The 16,958-nt window shown below is 38.5% G+C and overlaps 1 protein-coding gene across 1 annotated transcript; it reads right to left on the bottom strand.

Moving 5' to 3' along the window:
- On the bottom strand, positions 1,893–2,635 carry LOC109721752 (cysteine proteinase inhibitor 1-like). Its single transcript, XM_020249525.1, has one exon. The coding sequence runs from the start codon at positions 2,555–2,557 to the stop codon at positions 2,162–2,164; it is 396 nt and encodes a 131-aa protein (XP_020105114.1). The 5' UTR covers positions 2,558–2,635; the 3' UTR covers positions 1,893–2,161.

Below are 16,958 nucleotides of genomic sequence, written 5' to 3'. Positions count from 1 at the left end.
AATTTCTTAATGTGTATTTCAATACTTTAGCTCTGCTAGTCCTTTAGCTGCCAATTTGAGGATGAAATATATGATACCGTATATTTATGTGTTTTGTTCTTCAACGAAAACTTGGATTCTTTGTCATTGCAATTGCCACTTGATTATCACACAATAGTTTAGTAGCTCATTTTTGAGTTTGAGCAAGATCTTCAAGTAGCCTCCTCAGCCATAAAGCTTGGCAAGCCGAAAATGCGGCATCTATATAATCTGCTTCAAAAGATGATAAGGCCCTCATCACTTCTTTGAACTCCATAAAATAGCTCTTGATCCGAGAACGAACACATTACCAGAATTACTTTTTCTATCATCCAAACAAACTGTCTAATCATTGTCTGCATGCATGTAATGTATTGAACTTTCACAAATTATAGAGTTCTAGTGAGAAAAGGTAATTAAAACTATTTCAATCACCTCAATAGTGTTTGGAAGTGATTGAGCAAAAATAGCACGAAAATAGACTCCAATGAGCTAAATCTACAAAACTACAGGTTTACATATATGAAGTACCGGTATTGGATGTTAGGTACCGACACTCAGTTGCGTTGAGGCTGGTGAAACCTTCAGGTTATGTGAAACTTACTCAAGTACCGGTACTGATGTTTGTGAGTACCAGTACTGATATTGCAAGTACCAATACTGATGTTGCGAGTACCGGTATACAATAGAAACTATGGGAAAACAACATTTGGGTTTTGTAAAACTGGCATAGAGTACCGATACACTTGAGCCGCGTACCGGTACTAGAACCCGAGTACCAGTACTCAATGCTACGAACAGTAGTATTTGAGCGGTTGTAAATATGATTGATTGGGGGTTTAGGTGTAATTGTTACATCTCTGTATAATCTATTTCAATAGTTAAGTCCTAACAATCCCCATTTTTCTCCACCCTACTCTCCCTCTCCTCTTTCTCTCTCTAGGATCAAAGAGGAAACCCTAGATCCCATTGTTGGAGCTTAAGATCCATCTCTTAAGAGATTTTGGGAAGATCAAGGATCTTTGGAGGAAGCTCTAGCTAGGAGGAAAAAGAAACAACCCTCTCTATCAACGTTTCTCTTATAAGTATCAGTGTGGAAGCTCTTTCCTAAAGATTTTGAGGAGGACCAAAATTGTAGATAAGTGGTGTCTGCATTTAAAGAAATGCTTTTATCGATTTTCTTCGTATGAGTTCTCGATGAAGGAAAGACCTAAAATAAAACATGAAGAATCCTGACGAAGAAGATGAAAATCTATCTTAGAGGTCTAAGTAAAGGGAGGAACCCCAGTAGGGGACATTGGACCAAAGTATCAAAGAAAAGGGGAAGAAAATGAAAAGCCTTTAGAAAGCTCAATAAGCTAAGACGAGATGACGAAAGGATTTACAGTCAAAAGAACTTTTGATAAATGACGATAGCTTTAACGTGAAATGACAATATATGATTAGTAGGCACTATCAATCAGGGTCGTAGACTCATTATTGCTAATCATCCAAATGTCCATTTGGAAGACTATTGGAGGCCATGGCGCAAGAAAATGTGATGCCAATTGGTAGTTGACTCTTCTCACGTGATTAAATAGAAAGATGACACGTAGTGCATCAAGAGTTGAAAAACCTAATTCAAAGAGAAATTAATGGATTTTGCATGGAAATGATTGAGAGATAAGGGAGTTGACCTTATAATTAAAAGAAAGTGGCAAAGAGCTTTTGGCTACGCTCAATGAAGTGAACCGTCTAAATAGTAGGAAATTACCTACAATAAAGATCTTTCTCCGGAACAAAGATCACTATTTTTTTTTTTTCCCATCTATTAGGATATTCAGCTCGATCCAAACACTATTCTTCATACATATGAGGCCAAGTAAGAAATCTAAATAATATTAAGCTCTGGCTTATAAATTGTTGTTTTCGTAAATTTAAACGAAAAAAAACCTGACAATGAATCGGCATTCAGTAACGAGAACAAACCATACATTAATTACTATTATTCATTAGGGAAAAAACCATTAATTAGGTCACAAGGTAACACCATGCATTATTCATCCCGCCTACAACGTCATCATATATAGATGCCCATGCACGTACGCTCCTCACGTTGCATCGGTCGAACAACGCGCACCCATGCATGTATGCATGGTTACTACTAAACTTGCTTAAACGACGTGAGTTGCCGGGTCCCATCCGGCTTCTCCCACACCGTGGCCTCGTACTCCCCCACCACGACGGCGCCGTTGCCGCGGATCTTCACCTGTCCACTCGCCTTGAGAGTTAAGCGGTAGTTGATGCCCGCCACCACCTGGGTCTCGCCCTTCACCACCTCTTGGAACACCAGTTGGGCCTTCGACTTATTGTCGTACTCCGCCACCGCGAACTTGCCAATCTCTTGGACATGCGGGTCCGACACGTTCTTGATCGGCTGCCACCCTCCGGAATTCAGTGGCTTCTCTGCGTCATGATGAACAGAAACTGCGGCGCCAGCGGTGATCGTAACTACAAGGAAAAGAGAAGAAACAAGGAGAAATGCACTGAAGGATCTCATGGTGGTGAGAGGGGAACTGAGTTAAAGGAATATATATGGTGGTTAAATTGATTTGCACTACATATTAGGGGAGTCCTATATATATACATACAGGAAGGATCTCTCTATAAAGGATCTTGAGTAATGCCATTCCTAATATATACTAGATATGCTTAGTAACAACGCTTTAAATTGACGTGTAAATTAAACAAGAGACCACGGTGGGCGTCGCACCACCATTTATTTCCACCAATTAGGGTCCGCAGATTAATGTTCTTAATTTAAATACATAAACGGAAAAATAACAATATATAGACCGTATCCGCCTAGCTATTTAAAAGCCTGATTAAATTTGATCTTATACAGCTTTCTATTTAAAGTAGCTACCTAATTTGAAGGTACGGTTGATACTTTTTTTCTTATGTAACAAAATATCCTGTTAAATATACTAAAAAAATTAAAGATTAAATATTAAATACAGTTTTTTTTAAATAAATATTTATTTTAAGATATGCAATGATTCAGTTAAAGATACAGTTTGTTAGCGCATTACGAAAGAAGAGGTGCAGTGTATGGATGTCAATGGGTACAAAACCTAAAATTTTATCCAAATCTGAATCCAAACAGAGTGTATTTATTTGATACTAAATTGATATAGTTTTGAATACAAATACAAAAACTAAAAATCCGACGGATTTGAATTCCGATATGGATTTTGTCTATACTCGATCCAAACCCGAACCCAAGTTGATATTACATTATATAGTAATAATATATATAAATGTTTGATATGATATTTGAATTTATATTTTAAAAATTTAGATTTAATGTAATATGATTTAAAATATGGTAAAAAGAAACAATTGTTACGGATTCGAATTTTTGAGTTCGGATTTAGTTTTTAAATTTTTGGTCAGGTTCGAATTTATATATAGATTTTTTAAATCTATCGGATTCGAATTTGGGATTTGATAGTCAATTTCGAATTAGAACTTTTATAAAATCTGTCTCGAATAAGATCGGTTGACACCCCTTGTGCTGCGGGATTTGATTTTGAACGGAGGTCAATGTTGAGTGCTGACTACGTTACACTGTAGAGAAGGTCAATGCATGCAGCTGGGAACATTTATGACGCTATTAATATTGCGTTGAGCAGCGCGCAGTAAAGCTTCACTTTGTTCAGATATAAATAAAAATTATTTATTACAAAAATAAACATAAGTTTAGATATATTTATTACAAAAATAAACATAAGTTTAGATATAAATCTGAAATACACAAATTTTGTATTTACATAAAAATTGAGTTGTTATCGGGAATAAGAAAAATAACTTTTGAATAAATAAGATGGAATAAGAAGAATAGTGGGTAAATATAAATAGAAAATAATAATATTGTCCTTTATATTATATTTGAATTTTAATTTTTTAATTTTATATTTAAAATTTTAAATTTAAATATATAACTTTTATAATTAAAAAATTTAAAATTTAAATTTAAATTATTATATCTCAAATTTAAAAATTTAAAGTTCTAAATTTTAAATTTTAAATTTTAAAGTTAAGATCAAATCTAAATTTAAAAATATAGGGAAAACTTCAAAAAAACCCCGTGGTTTCGCACTTTCTCACTTTAGTACCATGTGGTTTAAAGTGTATCAATTTGCCCCCCTGTGGTTTCATTTTTTTCTTTTTAGTATCAATTTTATTATTTTTTTTCTTAAATTAGTGACAAAGTTAAAATTAAAGGGTACTAAAGTAAATATTCGATAAATTTAGATAGGTATCTAAAGTTTTTTGTATATAATTTAACGAAATATTAATGAAAAAGATGTCGAAAATATAGAAACAAAAGCACAAGGGGTCAAATTGATNGTTTTTTTGAAGTTTTTCAAAAATATAAAATATCAAAATTTAAACTTAAAAAACTAAAAATAATAATTTCAAATTATAAATATTAATTTTAAAGATTACAAATTTTAAATTTTTAAAGTTAAATTTTAAATTTAAATTTAAAAATAAAATAGGAATGGAATTAGCTAATTTCACCTTAATTCTAGGGGGCTGGGGATTGCTAACCCAACCCCGTAACGGTTACGGGGTTGGGTTAGCAATCCCCAGCCCCAAAATTTGTGTTTGGGGATAAGGGGGAATAACCCCTTATTCCCTCCTATTTCCGAACCAAACGCCAGTGTACATGGTCATGAGAAGCAAACTCTGTCTATGGACTAATATTATAAACTCCTATAAATTGAAGTGCCGGTTGTCACGAACTTAAATAAAATTGCTTGTCTAGTTCATGCGTCGCTCATTTTTCTTCGCGAAGTAGCAAGTCTATCTCTCAACTTTTTATGTGGGAACTTACTCGTCCTGAGAGTAAGTACAAGAGAGAGAGAGTTTAAGGAATATTGTATATTGATTAAGGCTTCGTTTGGGATTGCGGAAAGATTGCGTTACGTGCGGTGAGAAAGTACGATGAAAAAATATCATGTTTGTTTCCGTATGTAATTTTGCGTTCCTCATATTGTGATGAGTCGGTTATGATATATTTTTTGCAGTCCCACCGGAGAACGCAAAAGTATATACTTACATGCTTTTTTCCTAACTCCATTTTATTTAACAGCGTCAAAAAGATCTCAATACCAAACTAAGTCTAAAAGTAGAGATTACAACTGATTTTCTAAAAAGTGAGAGTGGAGGTTATAACTATATAGGTCACTTGTCACACAAGCTATAAATGAGAAGATACCAAGTGGCGCATAACTACAAGGCAAAGAGGGAGGTCACGAGCTTCCAAAAGACTACAATTATTGTCCTCGTAGAACTTTTAAGAGACTCTTGACCCTATGGCATCTACGCCATTAGTCTTGAAATCCGTAGAAAAGCTTCTAGTATACTCTCCCCTACACACTGGCAGCTAGGGGTGGAAACGAGCCGAGCTCGAGCGAGCTTATGTCAGCTCAAATTCGGCTTGAAATTAATTTCGAGCCTAAATCTAGGCTCAAGCTCGGCTTGAAATTAATTCGAGCCGAGCTCGAGCGAGCCTAATTTCAAGTGGAGCCGAGCTCGAGCTCTAAACGAGCCAATTGAAATTCTCAACATTATATAATCAATAGTTTAATTAACATTACCTACAATTTGATGCAACATGTCCAATAGTTCAAAATACCAAATAATTGCAAGAAATGTGAACTAGGGTGACTGCCTGATTGGGTGAGGGTCTAAGGGAGAACGAGAGAGAGAGAGAGAGAGAGAGAGAGAGGGGAAAAAAAATAGGAATTTGAGAATTTGAATGTTATCATGTTTAGGGTTATGTGCAACAGTGAAAGTCTGAAAGAGAGAGTGTGTTATGTAAATTTAGAGTTGGGCTCAATTGCACGGTTGTACTTGTTGGATTTATTTTATGGGCCAACAATAATAGTCCAAATTAAATTAAAGCCTATATATAATTAAAATACATTATATATATATATATATATACGAATGTTGAGCTCCCTAATACTTTTAAAGTATCAAGTTATTGGTGCTTTGTAATTATTTAGGGCCATTGAATAAAGAGATAATGCGGTTAGATGATGTGGGCCCCCGCTAGGGAGTGGGCGGTTGGCTTGAATAGTATATCTAAGTTAAAATGATCGAGGGGTATATCTAACAGTACCAAAACTTACAAGCACCAAGTGCTTGTCTTTTACAAACACCATAGCTGCACTAGTAATATATATATATTATATTATATATATATATATATATATATATATGATTATATATATATATATATATATATATACTATAATTATAATTCGAGCTTTTCGACCAATCGACGAGCCGAGTATATACTCAAGCTCAGGCTGAAATGAATTTCGAGCCTTTTATTTTGTTTCAAGGCTCGGCTCATTCATTTCGATTCAGCTCGAGCGAGCCGAATATCGAGCGCAACACGAGTCGAACGGAGGCCGGCTCGCGTTGCCCACCCTACTGACAGCACAAAATGAGGGTGTCATGTGAGCATACTACCCCCCCCCCCCGCTCCACAATCTGTACACACAAACAAGAAAGAAAGAAAGGCTCTTTCGTTTTGTGGCAGCGCGACAACGACGACTTCGACAACGACGGCAACGACGATTTCGACGACGGCGACTTTTACGACAACAATAGATGTGCATGCATACGAATAGCGTAAGTGCGATTTACTTGTCGGTTTGATCAACCCGACCATTTTCGTGATAGGTTTCGAACCGATCAAATTTGACATCAAATCGTCACTTCCGCCGTACGTATGCATCGCTAATCTCTATACCGTGCGGCCATCTTCGTGATAGGCTCCACATGGTCGAACAAGCACCGGACATTTTATTATGTAAACCGTGCGGCCATCTTCGCGATAGGCTCGACATGGTCAAAAGGGTTGATCGAGCGGTCATCTTCGTGATAGGCTCGACACGATCAAGCCCATTTATTTCACTACGTAAACCGTGCGGCCATCTTCGCGATAGGCTCGACATGGTCGAAAGGGTTGATAAAGAATCGGTTATTTTACTACATAAACCGTGCGGCCATCTTCGCGATAGGCTCGACATGGTCGAGAGGGTTGATCGAGCGGCCATCTTCGTGATAGGCTCGACACGATCAAACTCGCATATTTGGACAATAAAAAATGATGAACATATTTTGATTCGCCGTCTTCGTGATAGGTTTGACCGGGGTTTGATTCGGTTAAGCCAAATCGACTGTATAAATATTTGGTTTGAACTGAATCCAATATAATTATGAGTTCAATTTGAATTTATTGAAAGAGGAGGAGCTGAGCCTAAATCAAACCGGCTTGGATATATATTCAAACCAAACTAAACCCAAGTCAACAACGGGTCTACCAATCATAGACCACCAATAAATTAAAGACCAAGTTGGTGAACCAAGTCTAAATGGTGAACCAAATTCATAACGGTGAACCAAGCCTAAGTGTTAAACCACATATATCATATTGAGCGGAACTCGCAATAGTGAACCGAACCAAAATTGAGTTGAACCGAACCCAAAACGATGAACCGAATCGACTCATAAGCTGGTTCAACTCAAATCGAACTGAGACTCAAGGGCTTTGAACCAAACCAAATAATGAACCGGTTCGACCTGAACCGAACTACAAGTTGGTTCAACTCAAATTGAACCACATGAGGATCGAGTAAACCGAACCACGAGTCAGTTCAAATTGAACTGAACCACAAAAAGGTTCCAAGTCAAACCGAACCAAAGCATATGCCGGGTTCAATTCAAACAAAAGCATAGGAGGTTCGAGCCAAGCCAAGTCGAACCAATTACAAGTTGGTTCAATCCAAACTGGACCATAAAAAGATTCAACTTGATCCAAAGTGGATCCGACTTGAACCGAACTAGGAAGGAGTCAACTTAAACCGAAGTGGATCCAACCCGAATCGAACCAGGAAGCATTCGACTCGAACCTAAGTGGAGCCGATTCGAACCAAACCATAAAGCATTCAACTTGAACTGAACCGGATCCGGTTTGAACTAAGCCACAAAGGATTCAACTTGATCCGAAGTGGATCCGACTTGAACCGAACCAGGAATGTCACGCCCCGGGACCGGCGGAGGCCCTCCCGGTAGCGTGCCCAGACCCGCCATATGTCTACACATATAAGGCGTCTACAATAAAAGCGGAAGTAAAAACAAGTAATAGAACAAATAGAAGAAGTGAAATAACGAGCAGCTAGGGATATCAGAGCGAGTGAAGTTCTAACATCTACACCAAGGTAAAGAAGTAAAGCTAGACAATAAAAGAATTCATGAGTAGTACAATATCTGTCTCAAAAGTACAAAAATGGTGGTCTCTAGTACACTGGTAGAACTCTCAACCTCTCGCAAAAAGAAATACATCGAGAGGTAGACCACCTAACAACTCGTCCCTCGCTGAAGAGCTAGCTGGAAGCAATGCCCTTCCCTCGGTCCCTGGCCTCACCCGGCGTGGAAGGCTCTGGAAGAAATCAAAAACAGAGGGCGTGAGAACTATAATTTATAGTTCCCAGTGGGCAATTACTGACCTCAGCTCATCGCACCACTAGGCCCCAAAAGAAAAGGAGTAGTATAATAAACAACAATAAGATAACAGTAACAACGGTAAGAAAGCATGATACCAAGGTGATGTACATCTATGCTATCATAAGATAATATGTCCAATGCATACTAATATGTCTCAACATAATAAACAAGTAAACCTCACGATGCAATATGTCAATGCATAAGGGTAAACACTATCCAAACGACCGAGTATACTACTATGCAATAATGAAACCGACAAGTATACTAAATGTACCAATGCTATATCATGAGCATGTCCAAGTAATCCAACTACTAATCCTATCTAGTAGTGATAGTCCATATACAACACCGTGTCGATTTCCATTTCCAATTTAAGGACCTACTCAAGGTAGTCCAGCTTGCGCCGCCTAAGTGTCTGTGGTAGCCCGACATCCCTACTCTTGGAATGTGTCTGTCCCACTCGACCCCGTAGGCTTCTCAATACCGCACGAGCGAACGTAGTCGCGTAGGCTAACTCCGGAGTGCCGGCTTGTAGGGAGCGACCCTCACAAGCATGTGCGAATGAGCACAAATGGCAAGCAAGCATAGTCCAAGTCTCAAGTATCCAATCCTCATGTCTCTAACATGGTATCGTCACTAGCATCCCGAAGATCTAGTTTAAGTCACAATGTGAAGTTTCAACATTTGCTACGCCTAGTGCCCCTTGATGACACTTAGGCAATTTGATGTTCAACATGTTTTCCAAATCCCTCAATGGCCCTATCCACTAGGTTCACACAAGTCCTGAGCTCAATGCCGCTTGATGACATTAGCTCTCCAATTCACATACATTCTAGTTCGATAGCTCTATATGGCAGTTTCGTCAACTTTCATGTCTCAAATAACTTAGGTTTAAATGCATGAATCCAATCTCATTTACACTATAGGAGTATGGAACCACGTCACATATAGAATGCTAAGAGCAACTATAGGCCTACCAAGCTACTCTCTACTACATAGAGGTCCCAAAATTTCATCATATATAACATAGGCCTTTTAAGCATTCTAAAATTCACAATAAATACATATAACAAGAATATGCATGCTTTTTCGTTTAACGATATTTAATTAAGCACAAATGAGAATTTCTCATTGTGTGGCTAGGTCAAACCCACCGAACCGTCACGTAGAGCCTCGATTCGCCGAACAAAGTTGTCCCCGATCTCAAAATACCTTAAAAGGATTGAGCGACAAGATACACGGGCATTACGATCATCTTATATCATCAAACATTAACCTAGAAGCAAAAAAGGGCCAAAACTTACCTCAATAGTAGAAATCTCTTCCAAAGCTCCAAAAGAGAGCTAGAACCCTTCCAATCCAAACCCAAGGAAGGTTCTAAACCAATTAATCTAGCCTCAAAAGCCCTAGATCAAAAAGCCCCAAAATCAACCCTAAAATCTCATTCTAGGGTTCCAACACAAAGAAAGCCTCAAATCCAAGGTTTAGATGGAGAGAAAGGGCTACCAACCTCTAAGAAGCTTCAATCCAAGCTCCAAGGGTGAAGTTCTCCTCTTTGGCAAGCTCCAAGTCCAAGCCTCATGCACCAAGGGAGAAGAGAGGGTGAGGAAGATGCTCCAAGTCCACTAGTAGCTCTCAAACTTCTTCTTCTTCCTTCCTTCTTCTCCTTCTCCTTCTCCTTCTTCTTCTCTATCTAGGGTGTGGACAGAGTTGGGAGGAGAGAAATGGGGAGAAGAGAGGGTGGAGGGGTCATATAGACCCTCTATTGTAACAAAATCCAGCTAGGCCCTCCAAAAAACCAATATTGCATCAGCCCGGACTGGGCAGTTTTCGCCCAGAGGGACCGGTCTCTCTCCAGCAGGGACCGGTCTCTCGCTGCGAACCCGAAAAACCATCGTTCGGGAACCGGTCTCTCCCTGCGCGGGACCGGTCTCTCACTGCGTAGACGCGCTCGGGGACCGGTCTCGCCCGCCAGGGACCGGTTGCCTCAGGGCTACCGCAGCACTGTTCACTGGGGGACCGGTCTCTCCTTCCAGGGACCGGTCCCCGAGAGTAAAAACTCTCAGGACTTAACCAGAAATTCAGTTTTCGAACTTTATAGGTCGGAATACATTCTACAACCCTCCACCAAGTGTGGAAAAGCTCGAAATACACCCAAACACTCGAACCTCGCAAATTGCAAAGGTCCAGTGTGTTACAAGGAAGGAGTCAACTTGAACCGAAGTGGATCCGATCCGGACCGAACCACAAAGGATTCGACTCGAAGCAAAGTGGATTCTATCCGAACCGAACCGGAAAGGATTCGACTCGAACCAAAGTGGGTCCGATCTGAACCGAACCTTAAGGCTACGTTTGGTTCGGGTATAAGTAAGAACTGCTAGTTCCAGGAATAGGTACAAGTTCAGGTATACGTAGGAACTAGACCAATTTTGTGTTTGGATGAAAATTGGGTTGTTCTAGGAATAAGGTAAATAGTGTTTGGATGGTTAGATTGGAACAAGAGGAATAAGAGTTATAATTTGAAATTAAAATTATATTATGTAATTAATTAACATCAAAATATTATTAAAAAATAAATAATAAATTAGTTATTAATCATTAATTATAAATAATAATTATTATTAGTAATTAATTATAAATAATAAATTAATAATATCGATTATCTAATTAATAATAATAATTATTATTATTATTAATTATTAATAAATAATAATAATTATTAATTATTCTTATTAATTAATTATAAATAATAAATTAATAATAATATTGATTATCTAATTATTAATAATAATTAATATTAATATTTATTAATAAATAATAATTATTATTAATAATTATTAATAAATATTAATTATTAATAAATATTATTAATTATTATTAATTATAAATAATAAATTATTAATAATATTGATTATTATTAAAAATAATAATTATTAATAAATAATAATAAATATTATTAATTCATTAATAATTAATTATAAATAATAAATTAATAATAATAATTATCTAATTATTAATATTTAATTATAAATAATAAATTATTTAATTATTTAATTATTAAAGTAATAAATAAAGATTTAAATATATTAATTAGATTAATTAATAATTTACTGTCATTAAAATTAAATTTAGATTTTAATTAACCTTGTTCTCATCAAGGAACAAGCTAGTTCCAGGAAACGGGTGGAACAGCAGTTCCAGCCTTATACCAGCTTGTTCCAAGAACCCGGGAACTACTGTTCCCGGGAACTAAACATACCGTTTGGGAACAAAGGGGGGAACAAGGGCTTATTCCCCCCTTTGTTTCCGAACCAAGCACTACCTAAAGGATTTGACTCGAACTGAAGTGGGTCCGATCCGAATCAAACCACAAAGGATTTGACTTAAACCGAAATGGATCCGATCCAAACTGAACCGAACCGGATCCCATTTGAACCAAATCATAAGAGATTTTACTTAAACCGAAGTGGATCCGATCCAAACTGAATCGAACCGGATCCTGTCTGAACCAAATCATAAAAGATTCGACTCGAACTAAAGCGGATCTGATTTGAGCCGAACCATAGAAGATTCAACTCGAACCGAAGTGGACCCGATCTGAACTGAACCGAACCGGATTCGGTCCGAACCAAATCATAAGGGATTCGACTTGAACCGAACCGAATCCCGTCTGAACCAAATCATAAGGGATTCGACTTGAACCGAACCGGATCCCGTCTGAACTGAATCATAAATGATTCGACTTGAACCGAAGTGGATCCGATCCAAACTGAACCGAACCGGATCCTGTCTGAAGGATTCAACTCGAACCGAAGCGAATCTGATCCGAACTGAATCGAAATGGATCCGATCTAAACTGACCCGAACCGGATCCGGTCTGAACCAAATTATAATGGATTCGATTTAAACCGAAGCGGATCCGATCCAAGATGAACCGAACCGGATCCCGTCTAAACCAAATCATAATGGATTCAACTTGAACCAAAGTGAATCCGATCTGAACCGAACCGAACAGGATTCGACCTGAACCGACTCGAACGAATCCGGTCCAATTCGATCAGAACCATAAAGGATCCGACTCAAACCAAAGTGAGTCCAATCCGAACCGAACAAGATTCAACTTGAACCAAAGTGGATCCGAACCGGACTAGATCTGGTCTGAACCGAACCACAATGGATTCAACTTGAACCAAAGTGAATCCGATCTGAACCGAACCGAACAGGATTCGATTTGAACCGACTAGAACCGAATCCGGTCCAATCCGATCAAAACCATAAAGGATCCGACTCGAACCAAAGTGGGTCCAATCCGAATCGAACAAGATTCAACTTGAACCAAAGTGGATCCGAACCGGACTAGATCTGGTCTGAACCGAACCACAACGGATTCAACTTGAACCAAAGTAAATCCGATCTGAACCGAACCGAACAGGATTCAACTTGAACCGACTCGAACCGAATCCGGTCCAATCCGATTAGAACCATAAAGGATCCGACTAGAACCAAAGTGGGTACAATCCGAACCGAACAGGATTCGACTTGAACCAAAGTGAATCCGATTTGAACTGAACCGAACCGGATCCGAGCGGAACCGGATCCTGTCCAAACCGAATCATAAAATATTCAACTTGAACCAAAGTGAGTCTGATCCGAACCGGAGTGGGTCCGATCCGAACTGAACTCAACTCAAACCGAACCATGAAGGATCTGACTCAAACCGAACCAAACCATGAAGGATTTGACTCGAACCGAAGTGGGTCTAATCCAAACCATGAAGGATCCAACTCGAACTGAAGGAGGTCCAATCCGAACCGAATAGGATTCGACTTGAACCGAGTTGAGCTGAATTCGGTTCAACACGATCAAGATCCGACTCGAACTGAAGTGGGTCCAATCCGAACCGAACAGGATCCGACTTGAACCGACTCGAGCTGAATTCGGTTCAATCCGATCAGGGTACGACTCGAACCAAGATGGGTCCGACCCGAACCAAATCATGAAGAATCCGACTCGAACCAAACCATGAAGGACCCGATTCGAATCGAACCATAAAGGATTTGACTCGAACCAAACTAAAGCATAACGGTTCAACTCAAGCCAAGTCTTAATGGGTCCCGAACCACAGCAGAACGGTTCAACCCAAACCAAATCCAAAGCGACCAAACAAACTTGAAGTCGCCCAACTCAAACCAAGTCTTGATGGGTCCCGAACCAAAGCATAACGGTTCAACCCAAACCAAGTCTTGATGGGTCCCGAACCAAAGTATAACGGTTGACCCAAACCAAACTTGAAAGGGGTAAACCAAGTAAAAACCTAAGGCTGTTCATCCCAAATCAAATACAAGAGGTTTAAGCCAATCCAAAACCAAAGTCCACAAATAAATCCCAAAACCCAAAGTCCACAAATAAAATCCCAAAACCCAAAGTCCACAAATAAAATCCGAAAACCTAAAGTCCATAAATAAAGCCCAAAACCTAAAGTCCACAAATAAAACCCAAATTCAAACGACCGAAATGTTGTTAAACTAAACCCAAACTCAAACGACCGAAACATCGTTAAACTAAACCCAACGACCGAAACGTCGTTAAACTAACCCCAAACTCAAACGACCGAAATGTCGTTAAACTAAACCCAAACTAAAATGATCGAAACATTGTTAAGCTAAACCCAAATTCAAACCACCGAAATGTCGTTAAACTAAACCCAAATTCAAAGGACCGAAAAGTCGTTAAACTAAACCCAAATTCAAACGACCGAAAAGTCGTTAAACTAAACCCAAATTCAAACGACCGAAAAGTCGTTAAACTAAACCCAAATTCAAACGACCGAAATGTCGTTAAACTAAACCCAAACTCAAATGACTGAAACGTCGTTAAACTAAACCCAAACTCAAACGACCGAAAAGTCGTTAAACTAAACCCAAATTCAAACGACCGAAATGTCACTAAACTAAACCCAAATTCAAACGATTGAAATGTCGTTAAACAAAACCCAATTCAAACGACCGAAACGTTGTTAAACTAAACCCAAATTCAAACGACCGAAACGTCGTTAAACTAAACCTAAATTCAAACGACCGAAACGTCGTTAAACTAAACCCAAATTCAAACGACCGAAAAGTCGTTAAACTAAACCCAAATTCAAACGACCGAAAAGTCGTTAAACTAAACCCAAATTCAAACGACCGAAAAGTCGCTAAACTAAACCCAAATTCAAACGACCGAAACGTCGTTAAACTAAACCCAAATTCAAACGATCGAAACGTCGTTAAACTAAACCCAAATTCAAACGACCAAAACGTCGTTAAACTAAACCCAACGACCGAAACGTCGTTAAACTAAACCCAAATCCAAACGACCGAAACGTCGCTAAACTAAACCCAAATCCAAACAACTGAAACGTCGCTAAACTAAACCCAAATTCAAACGACCGAAACGTCGCTAAACTAAACCCAAATCCAAACGACCGAAACGTCGCTAAACTAAACCCAAATTCAAATGACCGAAACGTCGCTAAACTAAACTCGAATTCAAGCGACCGAAAAGTCGTTAAACTAAACCCAAAACTTCAATCGACCACCAAGTCGCTAAATTGAGTATCTAATCTTATAAAATTTATGTACAGTGGGAGTATGCCCCTGCTTAAGCCATGTACATGGCAAATCATATTAATAAAATTTTATTTGCCTGTTTGGTCTCCTTTATTATTAACATTTATATTTGGTCTCTTAATCGAGGGTTCCTTAACACCGAAAGTGTGGGGTAATTAACAGCAGATTCTTGAGTCTGTTGGAAGCCATAAACCTATACTCCTGATTTCAAAAAAATAAAATTCAAACAAATTTAATCTCTACCATGAATGACCACTCGCCTTAGAAACAACCTACGGCGGGGCCGGTTCGTTCGCGGCAGACAAGATTAGAAAATTTTGGGTTGTGCCGAAGTAGGGATGTAAAACGGGTCAGGCGGCCCATGGGCCGCCTGGCTCGGCACGGTCTCGGACCGGGCCGCAGCACGGCACGAGTATTGTAGCACCCGTGCCAGGCAGCCCGACTCGATAGTTTGGGCTATGCTGGGCCAATATTTTTCAGCCCGATGGCCCGATACGGCCCGGCCCATAACCGGCCCCTCACAAAGTCTGCAATGGCGGACCTTAGGAGGGGAGGAAAATCCACTAATTATATTTAAAATAATAAATATTAATTATTAATTTTTTAGAAAAATTAAAATATTTATAAATTTAAAATTTTTTAAATTTAAATAGAAATACTTAATTAATCATAATTTAAAATTTTATATTTTAAAAAAAATTGAAAATAAAAATTTTAAAGGGCCGACCGGAAGCCCGGCCTGGCCCGGCCCGGCACGGGCCTTCCGGGCTTGGGGGCCGTGCTGGGTGGGATGGTTGGTGCATCCGGCCCGGAACGGCACGGCCCGGATGTAAATCAGGTCTGGGCCGGGCCAACTCCTAGCCCGTTTCGGCCCGGATAAAGTGGGTCATGCCGGGCCTTACACCCGTATGTCGAAGTCATTTAGAGTAAAGGAAAATTATAGTTAAAATTTTTTTTGTTGCCACTTAATTATTTGATAGAAAGTTAACGATTTTGAAACGATAGTTATTCAACTTCTTTTGTTAGATTAAGCGAAAATTTTCATATTAGCATATAAGAGGGAAAAAAATTATAGCAGTAATTTTTTAGCATTTTTTTTTATTTTGTATTTTCTGTAATTGATTTTGGCATTGTTAGATGTGCCTTAAAAATCTGGTTATTGACTTTGATTTTATGCCATGCCCCCGATGCGTCGACAGCTTCGCGGTGCGACAAATTTTAAAAAAAACTTGCAGAGAAAAAATGGATGTCTTGTGGTGGGTAGCGGAGGGCTCGGACCGGATTCGATAATGAAGAAACCCGTTAAGGATTTTTATTTTTTCTTTATGCCCTAGACGCGACACAACGTATTGTACTTTTCACAACATTTATACTCTCATGTTCATAGTGAAGTTCTTTACTCTTTACCCTGTATTTTTTTTTCTATAAAAAAATTTTGACGTAAATATTTGCATTCTATTTTATTTTCTGTTTATAATTTGTTTACTTTGTATTCGTTGTTTGTCATTTCTATTTGTGCACTCGTTGTTACAAGCACCACATAGGGCGAAATCAGTTATGGAGTGTTGAAAAAGTGAACTTAATGGTGAATTTAGTTTACAAGGAATCAAACAACATAACTGAGTATTTACGGTCAAAAGTAACTTCACCCCGCTGTTTTGGAGAAACTTGATGTCCATATATTTTACACTAGTGGAAGTGAATACTCTCACTATTCAAGGGCCGCATACAGCCAAAAATTCGCTGTACAAATAGCAT

This window comes from Ananas comosus, linkage group 15 (genome assembly GCF_001540865.1).
Source record: "Ananas comosus cultivar F153 linkage group 15, ASM154086v1, whole genome shotgun sequence".
Lineage (NCBI taxonomy): Eukaryota > Viridiplantae > Streptophyta > Magnoliopsida > Poales > Bromeliaceae > Ananas > Ananas comosus.
Note: the sequence above shows the minus strand (reverse complement) of the source record. Positions and strands in the feature narration are given on the sequence as shown.

Bases quoted from the DNA above. Each gene is read 5' to 3' on its own strand.
- LOC109721752 (XM_020249525.1), bottom strand. From the start codon at position 2,557: ATGAGATCCTTCAGTGCATTTCTCCTTGTTTCTTCTCTTTTCCTTGTA.